At 43.0% G+C, this 24,782-nt stretch overlaps 1 protein-coding gene across 1 annotated transcript; it reads left to right on the forward strand.

Moving 5' to 3' along the window:
• The first annotated feature begins 848 nt into the window (after nucleotides 1-848).
• Nucleotides 849-23,448, forward strand: LOC100024691 (apolipoprotein L6). The gene is made up of 5 exons (XM_007503389.3): nucleotides 849-987; nucleotides 7,243-7,624; nucleotides 17,354-17,467; nucleotides 19,729-19,861; nucleotides 20,593-23,448. The coding sequence occupies exons 2-5, from the start codon at nucleotides 7,309-7,311 to the stop codon at nucleotides 21,509-21,511; spliced, it is 1,482 nt and encodes a 493-aa protein (XP_007503451.2). The 5' UTR covers nucleotides 849-987; nucleotides 7,243-7,308; the 3' UTR covers nucleotides 21,512-23,448.
• The last annotated feature ends 1,334 nt before the right edge of the window (nucleotides 23,449-24,782 follow it).

Genomic DNA, 24,782 nt, shown 5'->3' on the forward strand with positions numbered 1-24,782 from the left:
TTCACAGACCCCAGGTTAAGAGCATCTGCTTGAGTCCATTTCTCTAATATACAGGTGAATAAACTGAGGCTTAGAGAGGGAAGTGTCTCGCTCAAGGTCACACAGGTAGTAAGGGACAGAGTCATGATTTGAACCCAAATTGTCTGATTCCAAATTTAGTGCTTAATTCTTTGCCCTTAATGCCTGGGCATGGCAGGCTGGCCAGCTCTCCGAGGACAGTATTTCCCAATAAGAACAAAGGATGTTTCTTTTTAAGCAGTAAAGCAGCCACCTTAGGGGTTTACCCAGATGACTCCTAGCCTCTGGTCTTAATCTCTTTGTCCCCCAGAAATGGGCTCCTGTTGGAACCTGCTCTGAGCCCAGGGTGGTATTTATGGAGAACACAATAGCTTTCTAAGTCCTAGCCCCCCTCCCTGCTCTCCCCACTTCTGACAGTTTCCTCTTAACCTGTCATCCAAGACTAGCCCTGGGCAATGCTTGAAATGGGCCAAGTGCTTTTGGCCCCCAAACTCTTCTTTTTTGGGCTCTCTCCCAGCTTTTCCGTACCTCCTTCCCATTGGGTACCCACTGTGCCTCTGGCTGTTCTCTCTCTCTCTCTCATCCTATAATGAAAAAATCTAGTGTGGAAGTCTAGGGATCCTGGTTCCAGTTCTAGGTCTGAAATTACCTCTCTGTGGAATTCAGCCAACCTGCTTCCTTTCTCAGAGTCTCATCTTCATAATCTGTAAAATGTGCCCTCCTCAACTTTGACATTCTTTGATCTAAGGTCCCTCTCAACTCTGACATTCATGACTCTAAGGCTCTTCCCAAGTCTGGCGTTCCATGTTCTAAGGCTTCTCCCAGCTCAGACATTCTCTGTTCTAAGATCAATTCCAGATCTGACATCCTCCTGTCTATGGTTCTTTCCTGCCCTCATACTCTATGATCTTAGGGAAAGTATGATATGACTTGATGCAAAGGATGTCTTCCACCTGCTACAAAGAGAAGGTGAGCCATGGATACTGAATAGGACATAGATTTTCAAAAATAGCCAACATATTGTTTTGTTTTCCTTGACCTCATTGAAAGGAGCCATTAGGAAATAAGGGTGATATCTTTTTAATTTAACCCTTTCCTTCTGTCTTAGAATCAGTACTGTGTATTAGTTCCAAGGCAGAAGAATGAAAGGGCTAGGCAATGGGGGTTAAATGATTTGCCTAGGATCACACAGGTAGGAAGTGTCTGAGGTCAGATTTGAACCCAAGATTTCCCATCTTTAGGTCTGCCTCTCAATCCATAGAGCCATCTAGCTGCCCCAACGGTCTTTTCTTTTTTTAAAGAGCATAAATAAAATAGTGTTTTTTAAAAAAGTAAAAGAGAGGCAGAACCAAGATGGTGGAGTAGAAGTAGCCACCTAGCCAAACTCTACCAATGTCCTCTTTCCCAAAACTTTAAAATAATGCCTCACAACAAATTTTAGAGCAGCAGTGCCAATGAAAGATCAAAGTGAGACATTTTTCTAGTCTAAGCCAACTTAGGAGAGTGGCAAAAGATGTCTGTGACACTCTGGCAGGAATTAGCCAAGAGTGCACAGGGCAACAGCACCAGCAGTGAACCTTGGAGATGGCCCCAAAAGCAGTTGCAGCAGCTTCTGGAGCTTTCAGCCCAGAGGTGGTAATGATGTTGGGTAATTGATCAGAAAAAGATTTTAGGGGATCCTTTGTAACTACTAGGTGTACATGGTGCTGATTGGCAACTCTGCTGCCCATATACAGTTCTGGGACACAGATCCAGAGAGGAGGGAAGTACTTATGGCCAATCACAAGGGAACAGGGGCCATGGCCACATTTCCAAAGCAAGAAGAACATTAGTACTTGGAGCTTCAGGAGAATAGGGGCCCTTCCAGGTTAAAGACCAGGGTGCAGACCAGGAGAGCTAAGTGTATACCTTTCCTTGTATCATACCACCTTGGAAGCACCAAAAACTCAGATTCCCAGAACTGGGAAACAGCAGCATGAAAAGCCTAAAGCTTGGGACAATGCCTCCCCACCTCTAGGATGAACAGAGGCAAATTTTAACATAAGGTTCAAAGTCAAGAAATAAGTTGGAAAAAATTAGCAAACAAACAAAAAGAACTTGAACATAAAAAGCTATTATGGTGATAGGGAAGAACAAGACATAAACTCAGAAGAGGATGACAATGTAAAATTAGCTACACCCAAAGCCTCAGAGAAAAAATGCCAATTGAAAACATATCCCAAAAGAATTCCACAGAAATGTTAAAGAAAGAAATGAGTGGTAAGGAAAAAGTGAGTGATATAAGAAAATTATGGGGGGGGAAAGAATTAACATCTTGGTAAAAGAGGCACAAAAAATACTGAAATGGCACATTAAAATGAAAAAAAAAATAGAATTGGCTAATGGTAAAAGAGGCACAAAAATTCATTAAAGAAAAAATCTTCCAAAAAAGTTCATAGGTCAAATGGAAAAGGAAGTACAGAAGCCCACCAAAGAAATTAATTTCTTAAAAATTAGAATTGGCCAAATGGAAGCTAATGACTATGAAATACCAGGATACAATAAAACAAAGTCAAAGGAAGAACAAATAAAAGAGAGTGTTAAATATCTCATTGGAAAAACAACTGACCTGGAAAATAAATCCAGGAGAGGTGACAAGCATTACTGTACTGCCTGAAAGCAATGATCAAAAAATAAAAGAGCCTAGACATCATATTTCAAAAAATTATCAAGGAAGACTGCCCCCAAAATCTTAGATCCAAAGGGTAGACTTAAAAAAAATTCACCAATCACTTCCTGAAAGATTTCAAAATGAAAACTCCCAGCAATATTATAGCCAAATTCCATAGTACCCAGATCAAGGAGAAAATACTATGGGTAACCAGAAAGAAATAACTCAAATATCATGGAGCCACAGTCAGGATCACACAAGATTCAGCATCTTCCACTTTTAAGAAGCAGAGGACTTAGAAAATGATATTTCAGAAGGCTATGTTAAAATTACAACCAGGAATAACTCCCCCCCCCCCCGCCACCCCCATCAGAACAGAGCATAATACTTTTCTATTAAAGGAAAAAATGACTTTAATGAAATAAAGGATTTTCAAACATTCCTGATGAAAAGACCAGAACTAAATAGAAAATATGACATTCAAATAAGACTCAAGAGAAATCTAAAAAAAGTAAACATTGAAGAAAAATCACGAGGAACCTAATAAAGTTAAACTGTTTACATTCTTATGTGGGAAGATGATACAGGTAACTCCTAAGAATTTTTATCATTATTAGGGAAGTAAGAAGGAATCTACAGAGATAGGTGTGACTGTGATTTGATTATGTTGGGAGGCACTGGTGGAAGGGAGAGGTATAATAAAGGAAATTATCTCACATAATAGAGGCATGCAAGGATAAGCTTTACAGTAGAGTGGGAAATGAGAAATGGTGGGCAATACTTGAACCACATTCTCATTAGAATCAGTTTAAAAAAACTGTGGGAGGGGGCAGCTGGGTAGTTCAGTGGATTGAGAGCCAGGCCTAGAGACAGAAGGTTCTGGGTTCAAATCTGACCTCAGACACTTCCCAGCTGTGTAACCCTGGGCAAGTCACTTCACTCCCATTGCCTAGCCCTTGCCACTCTTCTGCCTTGGAACCAATGCACAATGTTGATTCCAAGAGGAAGATAAGGGTTTCAAAAAAAAAATGTGGGTGTAGAAATGCAGAAGAAAAACATATGATCAATCACATGGTTTGATAGTATACAATTAGGGGTTTTGACTTTGATCAGTCTATTGAAAATAATATGGAAATAGGTTTTGAACAATGATACATGTATAACCCAGTGGAATTTCTTGTCAGCTCAGGGAGGGGGTTGTTGGGAAGAGGGGAAGAAAAAAACATGAATCATGTAACCATGGCAAAATATTCAAAATAAATAAATAAATAAATAATACAATAAAATAAAAATAAAAGTGAACTGGATTAAAAAAAAAAGAATTGGTTCAAAAAGAGCATAATATATCCATGCTCAGTTGGGTATACAAATCCATTCTACCCAACAGAGAAATAAAAGGGCATGAGAAAAAGGGAAGGAAGGACAATGAAAAGGAAGGTAGATTAAGAAGGCAGCATACAGAAACAAAACAAACTTTTGAGAAGGATAGGATAAAGACAGAGAAGGCTAAACAGAAGAAAATAGGATGAAGGGAAATATGCCCATAACTGTAAACGTGAATGGAATAGCAGAATAGATTGAAAACCAGAATCTAACAATATCTTGTTTACAAGAGAAACTTGAAACAGAAAAACATTTAAAAGTGTTTTTTATAATATAATAATAATTATGTTTTATATAATATATATTTATTCACATTTTATATAATTTATTTATTTTTATATATTATATATTTATTTATATATTTATAAATTTATACAATATTATTATTATATATAATATATTAATATAAAATCAATATTAAAATATAATAATAATTATATAAAAATAATAAATAATAAAAAAGTTTAAAAAGGGTCTGAAGCAAAAATGATTGGGGTAGCAATCATGAACTCAGACAAAGCAAAAGCTAAAATGCAACAAATTAGAAGAGGTAATCTGGGAAATTACATTTTCTAAAAGGTACCATAGACAATGAAGTAATATCCCAAAGTTGTAAAGCAAGTTTCTCTGACAAAGGTCAAATATATAAGAAATGGAGCCAAATCTATGAAAACAAGAGTCCTTCCCTAGTTGATACATGGCCAAAGAATACAGTTTTGTGAAGAAATCATAGCTATGTTTAGCTTTGTGAAAAATGTTTCTAAATCACTATTGATTAGAAAAATGCAAATTAAACTACTCTCCCTTACAACCTCATGCCTATCAGAAATGTCATGTGCTGGAGGGCATAAGGAAAAACATCTACATTAATAAATTATTGAAGGAGTTGTGAACTGATCCAACTATTCTGGGAGAACAATTTGGAACCAGGCCCAACGGGCTCTATAACCATGCATAGCCTTTGACTTAGCAGCACCACGCCTAGTATCTGTATCCCAAATATATATCAGCTCCTTTTTGTGGTGGCAAAGAACTGGAAATCAAATCCATTAAGACTTGATAAGAGAGGTGATTTCAGAAAAAACATGGTAAGACTTATATGAACTGGTGCAAAACGAAGTGCGAAGAACCAGATCATTGTGCACAGTAACAGCAATGTGATAATGATCAACTTGGAAGGACATGGCTATTCTGATCAATGCCATGATCCAAGACAATCTCAGAGGATTTGTGTTCAATAAATGCTCTCCACATCCAGAGAGAGAACTGAGGAATTCTAAGTGCAGACTAAAATATAGTTTTCTCCCTTTATTTATTTATTTTTTTGTTTTCAATATGGCAAACAGGGAAATGACTTAACTGCATGATTTCCCATGCATAATTGATATCCCATTGCTTGCCTCCTCCGTGGCTGTAGGAGAAGGTGGAAGGGAGGGGAGGCAGAGAATCTGGAATCAAAATTTAAAAAACAAATGAAAATGAATAAATAATATTCATTTCATCAAATTCATCAAATAAAAATGAGTGAGAATAAATAATACATCTCAAAAAAAGAAAGAATAGACAGGCATCTGATTAATTCACTCACACTGAGGTGTTGGGAATGACATCAGGGTGTCCTAGAAAGACTGGAAGGAGCTTGCTTCAGGCAATTCAAACCACTTCCCCCTAATGTCCCAAGGGATATAATTTGGGCCCTGAACCCAAGAACCTTGGGAATAGCCATGCCCCCAAGATTACCAGCCCTGCTTCCAGCCCAGGCTCTGAAACCACCACTGAAGAGAGCAAGCACTATGGAAGAGTCCCACTCTCTCCCTTTCCTCACCATCATTAGCTCAGGTATGTCTAGGAGACCTGGGAGGGGCCCTGGTCTTGCTCCAGTCCAAGCCACCAGAAGAAGCAGTTCCTCTCCCAATTCCCAGATTAGTCGTGGCCACTGCTTACAGCCGCAGCTCTAAGACCCAGAAATAATTTCTCCCCACCAAAGTCCTTGGCTCTGTCAGACAGTTCATTAGACCCTGATAAGATTTCATCAGTGGAAATGACATTAATGAAGCATCATTTCCATTTGCTTTGCTCCATCCGATATCCTAAGGACCAGGGGACCTCTCCATCTGACTTGACCAGAAACTTCCCACAAGTGTTCTCTCTCCCATTAGGAAAAAGCTCCCTGTGTCCTTCCTTACCTACATCAGATTGCAAGCTCCTTCAGGGCAAGGTTTATGCTGGTTTTTAGCTTTCTGTCCCCCACAGAGCCGTAATAAATGTTTATTGAATTTCCTAAAAGGCTGTTCTTACCGAGGTGACTGAGCAAGTCATTTAATCCTGAAAGGCCTCCATTTCCTCAGCTGCAAGAAGAGGGGGTTGGACTACATAGCTTCCTTCCAGCTCAAAATCCAGGAGCTGACCAACATGGTTTCTGTTATTCCTACTAGAAAAGGGTGACAAAGAGAAGAAAGCTCTGAAAGAGGGAGAATTGAAGGGAGATGTTGTTCTATCCATTTTACAGCTGGGAAAACCTAGGCTCAGAATTATTAAATGCCTTGCCCAGGGTCACTGGTCAGTTTAATGGGGGAGACCAAACTAAGATGAGTTTTACTGCACTTTAAAGATTAACATTTTTTAAATTAAAAAAAATTCTAACATTTAAATAAAACAAAATAAGCCACACACAAAAGAAAGAGGCTCCCTGAGGGCAGGGACTGTCTGATTTTTCTATTATTATCAAGATTAGTCTATTATTTCTTCCCAGAGATCTCTGTTATTGAATTGTAATTTCTATATTGGAAACAATAATGTTCACTAAAAAAGAAACAAATCATCAAACAAAATGGCAAAGAAACTTGCATGCAGGGAGACAGAGAGGTTTTGTGGGGCCAGAACACAGCCCCAAGGACGTGAAACATGCAAGAAGCTGGGCCAGAGAATGAAGGGCAAGGATGGCTTCTTAGGGGGGGTTCTGGCTCAGTTTCCTTTACACGGGAATCTTAAAGATCATCCCAGCTTAGCCTGTACCGAGCTGCTGGGTGCAAGGGAGGAAAAGAGACTGATTGGACTGGGGGGGACCCAGGACCAGCCAAAAGGGTTAAACGAGTTACAAGAGACGTCTTTCTCTTTGATTCGCATGGGCTTTTTCAGTTTGTTTCCCATCCCCTCAATTCGCCCCTTCCAGAGAGCCTGTTCTATTCTAGGTGTTGTGACTCGGACCCAAAGGTGACCGGTGTGTCCTGGTCAAGAGAGACGTTAATTGACTGTGGATGATCAGGGGAGTCCTGAGCCCCGAGGCTCGCTCGGAAGAAGCAAGCCCAGAAGATGGTAGCAGAGAGGACTCCAGCGTCCCTGCGTTAAAGCCGAAAGAGCCCGAGGAGAGGAGAAACCCAATCCTCAGAGAGGACAGACACCTGACACCCAGCACCGAGAGGCGCCCTTCCACAGAGATGGCCCCCCCGTCCACGCACCACCAGGGAGTAAGACGAGCTGCTCCCCGGGGAGGGGCAGCGCATCAGCACCAGAAGGAGGGAGACAGCAGCAGCCTCGCCCCGAGTCCGCGCGCCCCGGCATTTGTGCCCTCACGTGAGTATCCCTTCACACAAGTAAAAGCCCTTCTCCAGCAGAGGGGTGCCAGACTCCAGAATGCCAAACCAGGTTTACTTCCATCAACGGGTATCTGATGAGCTTTGATAGCATTAGAAATCATTCCAATATTATTTCTCTTCACTTTTGATCGAATGCATCCTCCACATGCCTGTTGCTGTCCACTTCATGACCCTGCTGGGGTTTCCTTGCAAAGATCCTGGAGTAGTTTGCTATTTCCTTCTCTAGTGAATCAAAGCAGAATCGAGTGACTTGCCCAGGATCACACAGCTAGCTTGGGCCACATTTGAACTCTGATCTTCCTGACTCCAGGCTCAATCCTCTAGCCATTGAACACACCAACCCATTCTCCTAGTGGCTCGCCCGGGGTCCCACAGCAAGTAAATGTCTAAGGGCAGATTCAAACTCAGATCTTTCTGACTCTCTCTCCACTGAGCTACCTAGCTACCTCTCTCTTCCAGGTAGTGGGTAATAAGTCCATACCATGGTGGGAGCTGGTGAGTTTATGGGTAAGAACCTCAACACTAGACTGACTAGCAGTTTTGGGGGGAACCACCTGTGAGGAGAGCTGCTACCCCAAGGACACAAAGCTCCCACTGCTCATCAGCCCATTAATATGAGTCTCTTCTTCACTCTGCTTCTGGTTTCTGCTTTTGCAAGAGCATGGAAGGGGATGGGCAACTCTTATGCCAGTGGAACAAATTACAGGGAGTGAATTTTAGGGGGAAAGGGGAAAAAACGCCCCATGTGACCTCCAGCTGGAAGGGACTTTGGAAAGCATCTTAGGGCAATGATTCGTTTTCTAGATGAGAACCGGGAGGCTCAGGAAAGGGCCGGGGGAAGGGAGCTGGGAAATGGCCTAGCTGGACCAGAATTCGGGGGCTCTTGGGCTCTCCCGGCTCTCCCACCGCATGGGAAGCCCGCCCTGCTGCACACACCAAATGCATGCCCAGAATGGGGCCGGACTCTCAGGCTCCAGAATTGTGCCTCTGTTGCCAGGCAAAACAAGTCCCACTGTGGCTTTTGTTCCAATTCAACCAGCAGTTTATTCCCCTTTGCTAGCCTCTGCTCCAGGGCACAGAGCCACTCTGCAGCCCTCTGGGGCTGTTTGTCCAGGGCCAGCTAGAGATCCCCCAGCACCCACACTGGCTGTGCCTCCATATGGGTAGGTTGCATTCTGCTTACTGCAAAATCGGCTTAGGAGGCTCGAGAAAGGCAGGCTGAGATAAGATCAGAGCTCATTTTCCCCACCATTACCTACTTTCCCCAGAAGGAGCTCATGACACATTTCCTTGCCCTTCACAAAGCAGGATCTTTGGCATCACTGGGCAAGTGGTTCGCAGGCTGCCCCAGAAATGAGCAAAGTATCCCTGTGCAGATGCCAGCTGACCCTGCCTGGCCTGCCGGGTGTGGCTGCACGAACACTGCAACTCCCTGTGGATCAGGGGAAAAAAACACCAAAACCAGGCGAGGTTCTGCCTCAGCCCTTCATCACTTTTTCCGAGGCTGCCCAGAGTGTCCATCTGGGTCTCAGACAGACTGTCCCACTGCCTGGTGAGCAGCCCCCTGGAGAGGTAAGAACACCTGTGCTCTAGCAGGGGTCCAGGGAGGGGGGGGGGACTGCCTCAGGCACACAAGCCCCCCCTCCCCAGACTTAGCAGTGGTCTCTGTAGGGGCAGTTAGGCAGGGTGCTCCAGAAGGAGGGAGGGGGTGCTCTAGTCGAGGGAAACCTCTTAAATTCAAATTAAGAAAAGTTTTTAGCTACAGGAGTCTCTGAGGGAGCTGGATAGTGCCCAAGGCTACTTCCCTAGTGACCAGGAAACAAATTTCCTGGGGTGGGGACTTGGTGAAGCTGCTATGGAAACCAGTCTGGGATTGGCAGACACTGCCATTTCTGTACTGATGGCACATTCCTCCTCTTTGGAGCACTTTTACAGATCTACCTCACTTTTGGGAACTGGCATGTTCGTTTAAAAAAAATGTTCCCTTTATTGAAGGCCTTGGGAAAATGTAAAGTTGGAGAATCATTCCCCCAAGGAAATAGTTTTGGTTCTCAAAGATGCAATTAACATTGCTCTTTGGCAATTTGAGAAAAGGCCATTTTCTGATGAAATATTATTAAGAAGGCTCAAAATAAGTCATACTTTAGTGAGTCTTTTTTTTTTTAACCCTTACCTTCCAACTTAGAATCAATACTGGGTATTGGTTCCAAGGTAGAAGAGTGGTAAGAGCTGGGCAATGGGGGGTTAAGTGACTTGCCCAGGGTCACCCAGCTGGGAGGTGTCTGAGGCTAGATTTGGACCCAGGACCTCCTGTCTCTAGGCCTGGCTCTCTATCTACTCAGCCACCTGGCTGTCTTCTCCTTTCATACTATTTTTATTTTTAACTCTAGCCTACATTTTCCTTCCTTCCTTCCTTCCTTCCTTCCTTCCTTCCTTCCTTCCTTCCTTCCTCCTTCCTTCCTTCCTTCCTTCTTTCTTTCTTTCTTTCTTTCTTTCTTTCTTTCTTTCTTTCTTTCTTTCTTTCTTTCTTTCTTTCTTTCTTTCTTTCTTTCTTTCTTTCTTTCTTTCTTTCTTTCTTTCTTTCTTTTCTTTCTTTCTTTCTTTCTTTCCTTTTTCTTTCCTTCCTTCCTTCTTCCTTCCTTTCTCTCTCTCTTTCTTTCTCTCTGTCTTTCTGTCTCTCTCTCTCTTTCTTTCTTCCTTCCTTCCTTCCCTCCTTCACTCCTTCCCTCCTTCCTTCCTTCCTTCCTTCTTTCTTTCTTTCTTTCTTTCTTTCTTTCTTTCTTTCTTTCTTTCTTTCTTTCTTTCTTTCTTTCTTCTTTCTTTCTTCTTTCTTTCTTTCTTTCTTTCTTTCTTTCTTTCTTTCTCTTTCTTCCTTCCTTCCTTCCCTTCTTTCTCTCTCTCTTTCTTTCTCTCTGTCTTTCTTTCTCTCTCTCTCTTTCTTTCTTCCTTCCTTCCTTCCTTCCCTCCTTCCCTCCTTCCTTCTTTTCTTTCTTTCTCTCTTTCTCTCTTTCTCTCTTTCTCTCTCTCTCTCTTTCTTTCTTTCTTTCTTTCTTTCTTTCTTTCTTTCTTTCTTTCTTTCTTTCTTTCTTTCTTTCTTTCTTTCTTTCTTTCTTTCTTTCTTTCTTTCTTCCTTCCTCTCTCTCTTTCTCTCTCTCTTTCTTTCTTTCTCTCTGTCTTTCTGTCTTTCTCTCTCTCTTTCTCTCTCTCTTTCTTTCTTCCTTCCTTCCTTCCCTCCCTCCTTCCCTTCCTCCTTCTTTTCTTTCTTTCTTTCTTTCTTTCTTTCTTTCTTTCTTTCTTTCTTTCTTTCTTTCTTTCTTTCTTTCTTTCTTTCTTTCTTTCTTTCTTTCTTTCTTTCTTTCTTTCTTTCTTTCTTTCTTTCTTTCTTTCTTTTCTTTCTTTCTTTCTTTCTTTCTCTTTCTTTATTCCCATCTTAGAATCAATACCATATGTTAGTTCCAAGGCAGAAGAGCAGTAAGGGCCAGACAATGGGGGTTAAGTGTCTTGCCCAGGATCACACAGTTTGGAAGTGTCTGAGGACCTCCCATCTCTAGGCATGGTTCTCTAGCCACTGAGCACTTACATGCCCCTATCAGTGAATCTCAAAACATCAAACTTGAAATAGTTCCCCTGGAAGAGTTGAGTCACAGGGGAAGGTAGGTCTGGCATATTACCTGGCCTAAGTGTTCAATCCCTGGCTCCTGTAGCTATATTATAGCAACGACAATATACCAATAGTTAATATTTACATGGGCAGCTAGGTCACCAAAGAGGCAGAAAGACTCTTCTTCCTGAGTTCAAATCCAGCTTCAGACACTGACTAGCTGTGTGACCCAGGCAAGTTACTTCAGGGTTCATACATGGCATTTCACATTAGTATGACTATTCACATATATATATATATATACATATTTATATATATTGCTTTTAAGCTAGGACTCCTCAATTATTTCTTTATTTGTTTTTTAAATTTTTGCTCATAGTTTCCATGAATTCATGTTCTCTCCCTCCCCTCTTCCCTCCCTGCTCCCAGAACTGACAAGCAATTCCACTGGATTATACATGTGTTGTTACTCAAAACCTATTTCCATAGTATTCACTTTTGTAACAGAGTCATCTTTTAAAGCCAAAGGAGTCCTCAATTTTAAAAAGCACCTAATGAAGGAGAAGCTGTATTCTGGCACACAAGGACTTGGTTGCCATGGTAACAGTGGGGAAAAATAATAAGAGTAGTCCAAAGAATTGAGATTTTTATTGGAGAACTTGGTGTAGAAAGTCCCTTTGCTGGTACTGAACATGTCCCTCCTACCACTTGGTATATTAGTGCTAGGCAGATGCCTGAGGTAGGGTCATGTCTTGGTGTCTGGAAGCCACAGTTCCAGTCCCCCTTCTGGTGCCTACTGGATATTTAAACCTGGACAGGTCCTCTTAATCACTCAAGGCCTCAGTTTCCTCATTTGTAAAATGGGAGGTTAGAGTCCTCAGTCCTATAATCTAATCAATCTGAGCACCAAAAGGTGCCAGGAAAGGCTGTATGTAGCTCTGGGAATGGAGGAGGGGTTCAAGGAGAAGAGGATAATGACCTGGTTAGTCTAGATAGAAAAAGCATGCCAATGAGATAAGTCTGAGCCTCCCTCCCCAGGAGTCAATCTAAAGATGCTGGTGAGTGAAAAGGAGAATTAAAATTTGATTTAGAGTTCATATTAAGGTAGATTTTAACATGAAGATAATATTAATTTACATCAATAATTAATTATACTAATATTGTTGATATTAGTAATTAGGTAGACTTATTTGGTATAAGATATAGTTATAGCATTCTATTCATTCTATTGTAATATGAAGATAAAATGTGTGACATTCTCAGGGTCTCCTGAATTTGATTTTGCTAATAATGTGCAGGTAAATGTGGTTTCTCTCTTTCCTTGGAAATCAAATCCAAACCAAGTGCCCAGTCTAATTTCATACAGATGCAGTAGGAGATGCTTAGATGCAGGATTCATGTCCCTCTTTCTCCTCCAGAATAAACCGAAGAAATCTTCCCCAAAAGCTCTTTGGTCAGGATCCTGTTTGTGAAGGATGGGCTCCATTTCACTTAGCAGTTGGGGATGATAAAGAAGGCATTTCTCCCCTTTTGGGATCACTTACATCCAATCCCAAGATTCCTGAGGGTGTGTAGCAGTAGGGGATTCTGGGTTAAGGACTCCTTTTGGGAAGGGTCCTAGATTTCAAGCTCAAAAGGCACTTCAAGGCCATTTATTCCTCTGTCCTCTATTCTTTCATTCTCCAAATGAGAAGGCTGAAGCCCAGAGAGGGGAAATCACTTGCTTAAAGTCACAGTGATAAGCGTTCTCTCCCTCTCTCTCTCTCTCTCTCTCTCTCTCTCTCTCTCTCTCTCTCTCTCTCTCTCTCTCTCTCTCTCTCTCTCTCTGTCTGTCTCTCTTTCTGTCTGTCTGTCTCTCTCTGTCTCTCTCCTCTTACCTTTTGCCTTTTACCTTAGAACCAGAAGAGCTGTAAGAACTGGGCAGTGAGGGTCAAGGGACTTGCCCAGACAATATTAAAAGATATTAAAATATTATTCCAGCGAGAAAGTATCTGAGTTCAGATTTAAACCCAGGATCTCCCATCTCTCTATCCACTGCCCCCATCCCATTCTGTCTTAAATTCAGGGCTCTCTCCAACCCCTCCACACCCCCACAGATGAAGAGGCAGGCCCAGGGAGGAGACATCATTTGCCCAAAGCCAAGGATGCTGGATCTGAGACCAGAGCTCAGCCTCTCCCATCCCTGCTCCCCATGACCTCCCTCTGAAGAAGGGTTAGGGTCTGTTTGTCAGCCACACGGGGTCTGAGCTGGCTTGGGCTGCCCAACAGGGAAGGGACCAACCCTGGGTGAACTCTGGCCTTGTTCTACTGCAGTTATATTTAGAAAGGAGCCAGCCTGCCTGCCCACCTGCCCCACTGCCCGCCCACTCCTTGGAGAGCTCATTCCATGCAGCTGCCACTTGAATCCAAATATATTTAGGAGGCTCTTAGGAGGGCCCGAGGCCAAGGTTACAAACAAGCCCTGGGGCCCTTCTCTGGGGGGCTTCCAGAGCACCTTTCAATACCCCCAAAGAGCAAGGGGGAATGGGTAGAGTTCGGGACCTGCAAGTGAGAAGTCCTGGGTTCAAATTTTATTAATTTTGTGATCCCGGACAAATCACTCATTCTCATATAATATAAGCCTCTCAAATATGCATGTCAAAACTGGACTCCTTTAACTTTGGAACACTTATGTAGAAATTTGTTATTGGAATAACATGAAGATATAATTTTTTTTTTAAATTTAAACCCTCACCTTCTGTCTTGGACTGTGTATTGGTTCCAAGGCAGAAGAGTGGTAAGGGCTAGGCAATGGGGGTTAAGTGACTTGCCCAAGGTCACACAGCTGGGAAGTGTCTGAGGCCAGATTTGAACCCAGGACCTCCTGTCTCTAGGCCTGGCTCTCAATCCATTGAGCCACCCAGTTGTTCCCAATATATAATTTTTTTTAATGCATGTCAATAACATGGAATTAACAACCCCTGCAGAGGAGCAGATGTAGAGAAAAATCACCTGGGCATCAGGAACAGGAGGCTTGAAGGTTCAGCTCTGATATTTACTGTCTTGGAGACATTGCCCATGTTCTTTGGTCTCTTAGTGACCTGGACAACCCTCTAAGACTAGGAGTGGGGCAAAAACCACCTAGACCTCTGGATCCAAAGGAATTTGTTGTCATGTATTTTCCCAAACAGTGGCCAAAAGTACCTTAGCAGAGTAGACAGTGTTGGCCTAAGGAGTCAGGAAGACCTGAGTTTGAATCTTAACTCAGACACTCACTAGCTTTGTGTCCCCAGGCAAGTCACTGCTTCCTTCTCAGCCTCAGTTTCCTCATCTGTAAAATGGAGATAATATATCCCAGAGGTACTGGAAAGTTCACACAAACATATTTAAAGCACTCTGCCACCCTTAAAAGCAGTATATAATTGTTAGCTATTATTACCAGTGAAATCACAATTCTTCCCCCATCACCAAAAAAATGTATTTACTGATATATGTTCCTGTTCTCTTCTCCAATGGAATGGAAACTTCTTGAGGTCAAGGATGGCTTCATTTCTGCCTTTGCATGTCAGCACTGGGCACACAGTAGGTGCTTGATACATGTTTCCTAACTGATAGAATCATAGACTTAGCGATTACTGGGGCTCAGATAGTCCAGCCCCTTAGAATGTTCTGACCTTGGGCTCAGCTCCTCAACGCTGTGGGAGACAGGGCAGGCCCAGCAGGTCAGGTGGCACCAGGCTGGGGACGGCCTTAGAAACCAGGAAGGACAGAAACTCTGCCTGCTGCCAGCCTTCGTGGGTGTCACAGTTTCAGCTGTAATTTATCCTGGTTCCTGAACACAAACCATCTGGACCTTCCTGGGCCAGGCCTAGCCCGAGCCCCAGAGACATTCCAAAGGTAGCCCCAGAAGGCCGAGCTCTTTTCCTGGCTTAAAGATACACCTGGAAGAACAGGTTTGGGGCTTAAGACTTCAGCAGCTGGCTCTGGTCCCATTTTCTTCTAAGCCACCCCAGATACCTGAGAGCTCTGTTTACCCCAAGTAGGGCCCCTTCTCCTTCCCTTCCTTCTTCCCCCTTTTCTCCCTTCCCTCCCTTTCTGCTCCCTCTCCCTCACTCCTCTCCCTCCTTCCCTTCCCCTCCTAGAGCCCCTTCTCCTTCCCTTCCTTCTTCCCCCTTTTCTCCCTTCCCTCCCTTTCTGCTCCCTCTCCCTCACTCCTCTCCCTCCTTCCCTTCCCCTCCTAGGGCCCCTTCTCCTTCCCTTCCTTCTTCCCCCTTTTCTCCCTTCCCTTCTCTCTCTCCTTCCTTTCTCCTCCTCTCCCTTCTCTTTCCTTTCTCCCCTCCCAAAACACTGCAAGCACTAAACTATTATCTCATTGGATTCTTACCACAACCCTGGGAAAGAGCCACTTCTATTATCATCCCCATTTTACAAATGAGGAAACCGAGTCAGATAGAGTATTGATGATTTGCCCAGGGTCACATAGCTACTGTCTGTCTGAAATCCCATTTGAACTCGGGTCTTTACTCTAAATCCAGCTGCTGTATTTCTGTAGCACATCTATGTACTCTCTCTTTTTAAAAACTCTTTTGTTAGAGTATTCTTTCTGTAGACTAGATCATTATTCCTTGGTGTAGTGTGATTGCTTCTCCGTGAGTTACTGGGACCAAAGGTGGCTGGCTGGTCACGAGCCTCTCCGGACTTGGGCAGATCCGGAAAAGATGGGTCCTTGTCGTTAGGAGAAGCTGGGGTGGAATGGAAATGCTTTGCCATTCAGCGTTCTCTCTTCTTCCTCTCCAACTCTGTGCTGAGCTTGTCCTTTCTAGATAGTCAAACTGTCGGACAAGCCCTACTGGGAGTCCATTCAGATACCTATAAAGTCCGGGCAATCGACGTTCTTTACCCATTTGGTCTTTCCTGTGTGAGGGGATGAACCCAACTCCTTTGAATGATTAGAGATCTCTTCCAGAAGGCTTGTCACTGTCTTGGGGCTTTAGGCAATCAGGATGTGGTCTTCTATCAGGTGGGAATGGAGGAATAAATTACAGCCTATGGATATTACAGAATACTGTTGTATACATTTTTGTTTGATCATTTATATGTAATATAAATATAATCTAACATGTAATATATAAATATATTAAATATATGTAACAGATAACAATATACTAAACATGTAATATATGCACAACAAATATAATATAATAAATATAATGCATGTAATAATATAATATGTAACATAAATAGAATGTCTATTTATATAGTATATATACTATAAGAAATGATCAAAGGAACAGTTTTAGAGAAACCTGGGAATACTCATGTGAATTCCTACAGAATGAAACGAGCAGAACCAGGAGAATAATTTATAACATTGTAAGAATAAACAATTTCAAAGGGATTGAGAGCTCTGATCAATGCCACACCCAGGCACGGTTCCAGAAAATGAATGATGAAGAATGCTACCCACCTCCTGGCAGGGAGGTAATAGACTAAATAAAAATGCAGAACAAATCACACATTTTTGGACACGACGAATATAGAAATTTCATTTGCTGATCTACATCTATTTATTATAAACTATGTTGCCATGATGAAAAAAATGAGAGAAACATTTGCTTTCTGTCAAGCCAATACTGGATCCAAGTTTTTGGAGACCTTTCAGGGCTTCTGTTGTGCTGGTAGAGTCTTTGATGACTCAGTGCCACCCATGAATAATTATCTGACACTGTGTTGAAGGACTTGTTACATGGATTTGGGGGGCTAGCTTGGGAACCTAACCTTTGTAACACTGTTTCTAAAGGAAAATTTGTCTCAAGTTCCTAACAACTATCTTACAAAGCAATGTCTGGGACATACCTGTTCATAAATTAGAGACTCTAGGGGGCAGCTGGGCTGTCCACTGGATAGAGAGCCAGGCCTAGAGATGAGAGATCCTGGGTTCAAATCTGCCCTCAGATACTTCCTAGCTGTGTAACTAGCCAAGTCACTTGCCAAGCCCATACTGCTTTTCTGCCTTGAAACGAATATTTAGCATCGATTCTAAAATAGAAATTGGGGGTTTAAAAAAATAAAATAAAATACAGACTCTCTAGGTTAAAAATAGGTTTTCTTTTTTCTTTTTCAAAGGGAAAAATATCATCTCTTTTACCCTCAACTCACTTAGGGAAGCCAGACAGGAAAGAAAAGTGATGGAAACCCTCCTTGACACCATTACTCCAAAGTTCTGGAAATCAAAACAAGGTATCGACTTCCTTTTCTTGAATTCCCTCACGTTATTCAGAGCTAGAATAGTGGTGCCTGTCCAAATCTGGAATGATTCCGTATTATCGAGACTTGTGAATGGGGCCATCACTCACCCAGCTTCAGTCCTGGGTTTATCTGCTCCTGGGACACGATCTCCAAATGGACTGAAGAACTGGCAGGAGGGTTTGGTGAAAGAGGGAGGATGTTGCCTGAATGTCAGCATTGGAAAGACCCACATTCATTTTGACTGATTCACTTTAATGGGCATGTATGAAACCCCTACCTTGATTGGGTAAGTCACTGGGCTAAGTGCTGAGGCTCCAAAACCAAAAGTGAATTATGCTTATGGTTTTCTTTGGAGAAAGGATCAGTATCGAACCTTGGACAAGGAGATGAAGCTAGAATTGTCACTCCAGTTATCTCCAAAGCTCCCTTCCTGCCCCTTACCCTGGCTTGGAGAGGGGTCTGTCTCAGCCAGAAATGGGGTAGTTGGTCCCTAGGGCTGAGCAAAAGAAAGAAAAGTCAGGCGTGCTGTCATCCAGTGGCTCTCAAACTTCGGGTCTCAGCACTCCTTTACTCTCTTAAAAATGACCGAGTGGTCCGTCCCAGATCTTTTCTTTATGTGACTTGTAACTAGAGATATTCGCTGTATTCGGAATGATATCATCTTAGGATTTCTATGAACAAAGTTCGGATGTCCTGGGCCCCCAGAGGGGTCTCACAGAGACCTACGGTGCTGAGTTATTCGAGAGTCTCATGTGAACTCGGCATATTTGAAGCTGTATCAGATCGTCCCAGGTCCAAGGGGACAGATACACCAGAGAGTCAGTGCCTCAAGGAAGGTGGGCGATGACACCAGGACGATGGAGAAGGAGCTGATAAGGGGCCTCAAAGACCAGCTTCACACAAGACTTCAAAGGGGACCTCAGAGGCCATTTAATTCAACCTGGTCATTTTACAGTTGAGAAAACTGAGGCTCAAGCAGGGGAGCATGGATCTAGGGTGGCCCAAGACCACCTAGGCCAAACCCCTTCCCCCACTTTACAGATGGAGACACTAAAGCCCAGATAATGTGTGAAGGAGGGATGTCTCTCCCCTCTGGACACCTTCACCCTTCACAAAAATAAAATCCCCAAACTCTGAGCTCCAACTACTTCCTTTTCCATAGTGACAGGATTGTTAGAGTTTGAAGTAATCTTTTAAACTTCTTAGCTAACAGAACAGGGACCTGGGATCCAGAGAGATTAGGTTAAGCAACTTTCTCAGAGTCATACAAGTAGTCCTCTGACTATCATCTTCACTTGTGAGATTTTAATGTGGCAGAAAGAACAACAGAAACTTGGATTCGAACCCTCGTTCTGACATCTGCTTGCTGTGTGATCCTGGGCAAGTCACCGGATGTCTCTGGATCTGACTTTACTAATGCATAAAGTAGGATGTGGGGGGAATAGTGGCTCTCTCTCTTCCAGAGCTGTGATGAGGCAAGTGGAATGGGAGTTATTATTCTGAGAAGCCCTTGGAGCCCATGCTCTCATTCCTCCATGCTCCCAGCTTTACAAAACACTTATGTCACCATAACTCTGGAGAGAGCCACTATTTTTCTCCCCTGCTTTATGCATTAGGAAAGCCAGACCCAGGGAAGTCTGGTCATTTGCCCAGCTGGCAGATGTTAGAGCCAGGATTCACACCCAAGGGTCCAACTTCTTTTAGAGACCACAGAGTCCCCACCCTGAGGGGTGTCACTGTGAACCCCGAGACACAGAATCATGGGGAATCAAAGCCTCAAAATATGAAATGTCAGAGCAGGAGAAATCTGAGAGTGGGGAATGTCTAGAGCACGAGGGAGCTTAGAACTGGGAATGTTGGGGTTGGGAGGGATTTCAGAACAGGGAATGTGGGGCAGGACCAAGAACATGGAATGTTAGAGCCAGGAATGGATGCCCTTAGAATAGGGAATGCCGGAGGTGGAAGAGGGCTGAGAGACCATTTGCTCCAATTCTCTCATTTTACATCTTGGGTAACTGAGGTCCTGAGAGATTAAATGATGGATAATAATGGCAGCTTGGACTGTTATAGCTCCTTAGAGTTTATGCATTTTCCTCCTAATTGTCCAGAGAGGGAGGTATAAATAGGTATTGGGAGTATTGTTATCCCATTTCATGTTGGAAACACTGAGGTTCAAACATGTCTTGCCCAAAGTCACCAAGAGTCAAGTCCAGAACAGAGCACGATCTCTAACTGTTTCCTTCTTCATCCAGTCAAAAACAGCTGTCTTCCACTCGCCATCCCTGAGGATCCTCTAGACTCCAAAAGCATGAATGAGCTGAAGCAGAGCCAGCTCTCTGAAGACGAAGCTTGGGAGAGATTCTTTGCTGATTCTTCCTCAATGAGGTGACTGACCCAGGGTATTAGTGCTCCTAAGGAGACTCAGTGGGTGACCCTATCAGGCACTGGTGACAGTTAGACCTCCCTACATAGTTGCTGTCCTCTCCTACTAGATCAAAACCTCCGTGATAAAGCCTGGGTTAGTGGACAGAAAGAACGCTGGATTTATAGTCAGAAGACTTGGCTTCTTCGATATCTATTATTTTCTATCTGTATGACCTTGGGTTACTCAATTCCATTCTCTTAGCCTAAGTGGCCTCATCTGTGAAAGGAGGGGATGGACTAGATGACCTCAGCACTAGATCTCATGATCCTAGAGCAGGGACCATAACTTGTCTTGATAGCTCCCCAGTGCCTAGCTACTTTAGAGCTATGCACATACATAGTAGGAAGAATGAATGAGTGGCACCTCCTCTAGACTGTTCTCTTTGATTTTGGTGAATAATAATAATAGCACCCAAACACCTGACATTTCTATAGTGTTCTTATTATTTGGGGTAGAGGGTATAAAATGCTGGATCTGGAGTTAAGAAAACCTGAATTCAAATCCAATCTCAGACACTTACTGGGGGATGTTGGGCAAATCACTTATCCTTATCTGTAATATGGAGATATTAATAGCACCTCCCTCCCAGGGTTGTCATGAGGATCAAACGAGAGGATCATTGTAAAATGCTTTGCATATAGTAATCACTTTACATCATCATCATCAATCATTTGACTTCAACTGTTCACAGGGAAAAGGCCACTCAACTCAGTGAGACCCTGTATGGCTTATTTGGAGACACCAAGGGTCAAGATGGCAATCTTTCGGATGAGGACAAAATCTTCTTGAAAGAGTTTCCTAAGAAGAAGATGGAGCTGGAGGAGCGTATCCAAGACCTTCACGCTATCGCAGATCAAGTCGACAAGACCCACAAGAAGTGCATCATCACCAATGTGGTCGCTGGCTCCACCAGCATCATCTCCAGCATCGTGACCATTATGGGCTTGGCGCTTGCGCCAGTCACAGCAGGAGGAAGCTTGATCCTCTCGGCTTCTGGGTTTGGCTTGGGGGCATTAGCTGCTATCACTAGCCTTTCATCAAGCGTCATTGAACGTGTGGGCAATTTGACAGCGAAAGAGCGAGTGAGCAACCACAAGGGGACAAAGGGACAAGTGGCCATGGTAGTGTTGTGTAAGGAGGCACCCCAAGTTGTTTCTGTAGCTCAGAGGTGTGTTTCTTTGGGTAACCAGGTCTTAGAAGAAATCAACAAGAACATCCGTGCCTTCCGCTTGGCTAAAGCCAACACTTGTTTAACCACTTCAGCCAAAACTCTAATGACTACTGGCTCCCTTTCAACCCGGAGTGCCCGGAAGGTGGAGAAGGCCTTTGGTGGAACAGCCCTGGCCATGACCAAAGGATCCAGGATGATGAGTGCCATGACAACAGGTGCATTCGTTCTGGTGGACATGATCACTGTCATTCATGATTTGAATCATTTACTGGAGGGGGCAAAAGCTGAAATGGCTGGAGAACTGAGGGAGCAGGCTCAGGAACTGGAAGGGAAACTTGAGGAACTTTCCCAGGCCTATCACAGTCTCTTGGATATAGTCATCTCAAACAGTGATGGAGAAGGGAAGGCTGTGGATGGTGGCACAGGACCAACTCAATAGAGGCCCCCTCTTTAGGTTAAGATTTAGGGGTCAGGGGCTAAGGGAATCTGCAGCCCAAAGGACACAGCTTCAAGTTCAAACTTAGACTTATTGACAATTACCTGGACAAGAAATGACCAATGAATTTTTGTTGGTATTGTTTAGTAAGTAGGTTTCCATATTTTAGTATGTCCTCACGTGTATATGTATATACTGTATGTCCTAATTCTATTCTCTCTTCTCTCTTTCTCTCTCTCTCTCTCTCTCTCTCTCTCTCTCTCTCTCTCTCTCTCTCTCCTCTCCCCCCTCTCCCTCTTTCTCTCACTCTCCCCCCTCTCTCCCTCTTCCTCTCTCTCTCTCCCTCTCTCCTTCTCTCTCTCTCTCTCTCTCTCTCTCTCTCTCTCTCTCACTCTTTCTCTCTCTCCCTCTCACTCCCCCCCTCTCTTTCTCTTTGTCTTTCCTGTCTCCCTGTCTGTTTCTCCTTCTCTATCTCTCTCTTACTCTCTCCCTCCCCCTTTACCATATACATACATGCATATATACACATGTGTGTTCATGGTACACATATGCATATATATTATTGTACCATAACAGCAATATTTTTAAAAAGCATAATTTATAGATTAATGTATATGACTACCCAGCTGTCCAAAACAAAATGAGGAAGGAGGCTTTTTCTTCTCATTGGTCTAAAAATTGTTGCCCATACTAGTCACAGGACTATCGTGGTTGGAGTCAGCACAAGGCATGCAGCCTGGCCCAGAGGGCCCCTTGGACACTGACCAGCTGACCAATCATCACTGCAATGAGCCATCTTGTCCTGATGGGCATTTCCTCCTCTAGTGAGGGAGAACCATAAAGGGGGTGTCGCTGGGACCTATGGCCTCAGGGCCATAGAGTCCTTCCGCCTGCAGTAGAACCTCCTGGGGCCGGAGGTAGCTCTGTGGCTGATGGCTTTTAAGTCGTTTGAATAACCTTTCTTGAGTACCTGTTCTCAGCCTGTTCATAAATGTGCCAAATACTTCCTTTCCCTGTTAGGGCTTCAACACTTCCACCAGTTTATATGGTGTTCGTGGCGTTGATGATGATAATAATGACAGACTTCTGCAGTGCAGGGACTATTTATGTCTCTGAGCATGGCATCTGGGGCAGAGTAGGTGCATACTAAGTGCTTGGTGATGGTTTAGACAACAATGATGAGCATTTATTGACAGCATACAAGGCACTTAATTTAGTTTGATCATCAGGTGGGTAGTAGAGGCATCGCAGTAAAATAGATAAAGCTGTGTCTTGGGAGCTTGAAGTCCTGGGCTAGCATCAAAGTTCTGACATTTACTAGCTGTGTAACCTTAGGCACATCACCTCTTCTCTGAGTCACTACTTCCTCCATGATGAATTGAGGGGGTTGATTACTAAGGTCCCTTCTAGCTCCAATCTCCTATGTTCTCTATTATTTCAAATTTCAAAATTCAGTCACATAACTTTAGGGGAAGGAAGGAGAAGGAGAATAAGCATTTATTAAGCACCTACTATGGGCCATCAGTGGACCAAGTAATCTACCAAATATTATAGTCTTCACAACAACCCTGAGAGGAAGGTGCTCTTTTGATCCCATTTTACAGTTCAGACAACTGAGGCAAACCAAGGTTAAGTGACTTGCCCAGAGTCACACAGCTAGTAAGTGTCTGAGGTTGGATTTGAACTTCTCGACTTCAGGCCTGGTGTTCTACCCACTTCACCACCTAGAAGATGAGTGGAGGAAGATCATCAGTTAAATCAGGGGAGACAATATTGCCTCACATGTTTATGCACAGATATACAAAGTGTAGCAAATACGGTGAATTAGATTCTAATTCAAGAAGGGGATTCCATCTCATAGCAGAGAGACTTGGTGGCATCTGGGACTAGAACATGGCTCTGGAAAAATGTAACTTTAAGATGGAATAAATTAGATAAAAGAACCAGGGGTGGAACACTGTATATTAAGAAATAACACTGTACATTATGAGAAGAAATCCAGGAACCCGAGGGGAGAAGTTCTGTGGAAACTAACTATTTAGGTGAGGATCAAAGGGAGGAGAAGCAGAAATATTCCGCTGATACAATACTCCAAGGCCAGAAAGAGGAAGTGGGTGATGGGGAAAGGTCACAAATCTCACAATGAGACATGGCATGCTAGTGAGGAGGGTCTCTGACTAGGCAAACACCCACTAGAGTTCTCTCCTTTCCAAGAAAAAAGGACACAAATCAATTCTGAACTCATTTTAGTTCCAATTTCATTCTGCCAAAGGAGGAAGGAAATTTGCTAATCTGAAGCTAATCCCACCCAAAAGGGAGAAACTCACTGATGAAGTAGAAATAATGGGAACTCTAGGAAGAAGAGACTAGGCCAGCTTAGAGTTTTGATTGGTGAAAGAAAGCGAAACCCATTCTAGGGTTCACTGGATTATAGGAAAATAGATTTAAGAGAAAATAAGATTAAAAGGAAGGAGAGGGTGAATAGCATGGCCTGAAATTATACAGCAGAAATTCATTCAGGAGAGATGGGAAACCCTTAGGAATGAAACTCTAGAGACCCAAAGGGAAATTAACCCAACCAGGAAGAAGTAGGGAGTCCTCTGGAAAAGAATAATGGCTATTGACCATCTTGGGATCTAAGGAGATAGGCACAGAAGAAGGGAGTAAGAAGATGAATATAAAAGCAGGGTGGGGTCCTGTAAGACTAGGGTCACAAGTACTAAAGTTTAGAATGAGCTAAAGGAAAGTGATTAATTTAATTATTAAATTAATTATTTTTATTATATATTAAATAATTAATAAATAACAATAAGTGCTGGTAGCAAGAGAATGATCAAAGAAAGGAGAGAACTTCTACAAAGGACAAATGGGATAGTGATAGAGGATAAAGAGAAAAGATATAATTATTCAGTTCTTTATGTTTTCTTAACTGGGTTTGATTCTTGGCAAAAATACAGGAATAGATTATTAAAAGGATGGTCTATAAGCACTTAGAAAAGGAAGACCTGATCTGTTACAACCAGTTTGGGTTCATGAAGATTGGGTTGTGCCTCAGAGATCCTGTTGCTTGGCATATGCCCCAAGTGGGTCAAAGAGCTATATAAACCAAAATATTTATAGTAATACTCTTTTGGTAGCAAAGCCTAGAAAGAAAGTAGATGCCCATTAATGAGGAATGAATAAACAAATTGTGGTGCATGAATGTAAAACAATGATACTGTTTCTTTTTTTTTTTAAACCCTTACCTTCCATCTTGGAGTCAATACTGTGTATT

Source organism: Monodelphis domestica, chromosome 5 (assembly GCF_027887165.1).
Source record: "Monodelphis domestica isolate mMonDom1 chromosome 5, mMonDom1.pri, whole genome shotgun sequence".
NCBI classification, from domain to species: Eukaryota; Metazoa; Chordata; class Mammalia; order Didelphimorphia; family Didelphidae; genus Monodelphis; species Monodelphis domestica.